This window comes from Eimeria mitis, genomic scaffold (assembly GCF_000499745.2).
Source record: "Eimeria mitis Houghton genomic scaffold, Emh_scaff831, whole genome shotgun sequence".
NCBI lineage: Eukaryota > Apicomplexa > Conoidasida > Eucoccidiorida > Eimeriidae > Eimeria > Eimeria mitis.
Window position 1 is genome coordinate 2,900 of NW_013576109.1, and position 951 is coordinate 3,850.

At 41.3% G+C, this 951-nt stretch overlaps 1 protein-coding gene across 1 annotated transcript in view; it reads right to left on the reverse strand.

Annotated features, from left to right (window-relative positions):
- EMH_0023310 (uncharacterized protein) overlaps window positions 1-266 on the reverse strand; it is a gene marked incomplete at both ends in the record, with an annotated part of 1,592 nt that extends 1,326 nt beyond the window's left edge. The window contains one exon of the mRNA XM_013502110.1: window positions 1-266. Coding sequence (XP_013357564.1) covers window positions 1-266 — 266 coding nt within the window.
- Window positions 267-951: the final 685 nt, after the last annotated feature.

Below are 951 nucleotides of genomic sequence, written 5' to 3' on the forward strand. Positions count from 1 at the left end.
AGCGTGAGGGGAGGCAGCAAGCATCGGGGGGGCTGCAGCAGGGGTGTACATACACCTGAAGACCTTTGCTGCTGCAGCAGCAAGTGTTCTTGCTGCTGCTGCTGCTGGTGCTTCTGCTGCTGCTGCTGCTGATGACGATGATGCTGCTGCTGCTGCTGCTGCAGCAGAGGCTGCTGCTGCAGCAGCAGCAGCCGTTGCTGCTGCTGCTGCAGCAACGCCCCGCCTGAGGAGCACAGCGAGAGGCGGCGGGGGGCAAGCAAACTCATTTATATCTGCTGCTAAACCCTAAACCCTAAACCCTAAACCCTAAACCCTAAACCCTAAAGTGTGGGGCCCCTGAGGCCTCTGCGGCGGCGATGCATTCGCGGCGGTTTGTTGGGGTGTATGTGCAGCTCAAGCAGACAAAATAAATAAATAAATAAAGAAATAAATAAATAAAGAAATAAATAAATAAATAAATAAATAAAAATAAAATATAAAAGAAGAGTGGCAGCTTATTTGGATGCACAGGGAGGAAGGGGGGCCCCCAACCCTAAACCCTAACTAAACCCTAAACCCTAAACCCTAAAACCCTAAACCCTAAACCCTAAACCCTAAATATATGTATTTTATATGTATTTATAATACGTATATCGCGGCAAATTAAACCTTCATCAGGTTTTATTATTGTTTCTCTTTTCTTGGGTTTAGGGTTTAGGGTTTAGGGTTAGGGTTTAGGGTTTAGGGTTAGGGTTTAGGGTTTAGGGTTTAGGTGAAGGCTAATCAATATATCAGGTGTATAGGCAGCTCTTTCTTTTTTCTGTTTCTTTTTTTTTGTTTTTCTTTTTTCTTTTTTTGTCTCTTCTGTCTCCTTTTGTCTCCTTTTGTTTGTTTTTTTTATTTATTTTTTTCTCTCTGTTTTTTTTTTTTTTTTTTTTTTTTTTTTTTTTTTTTTTTTTTTTTTTTTTTTTT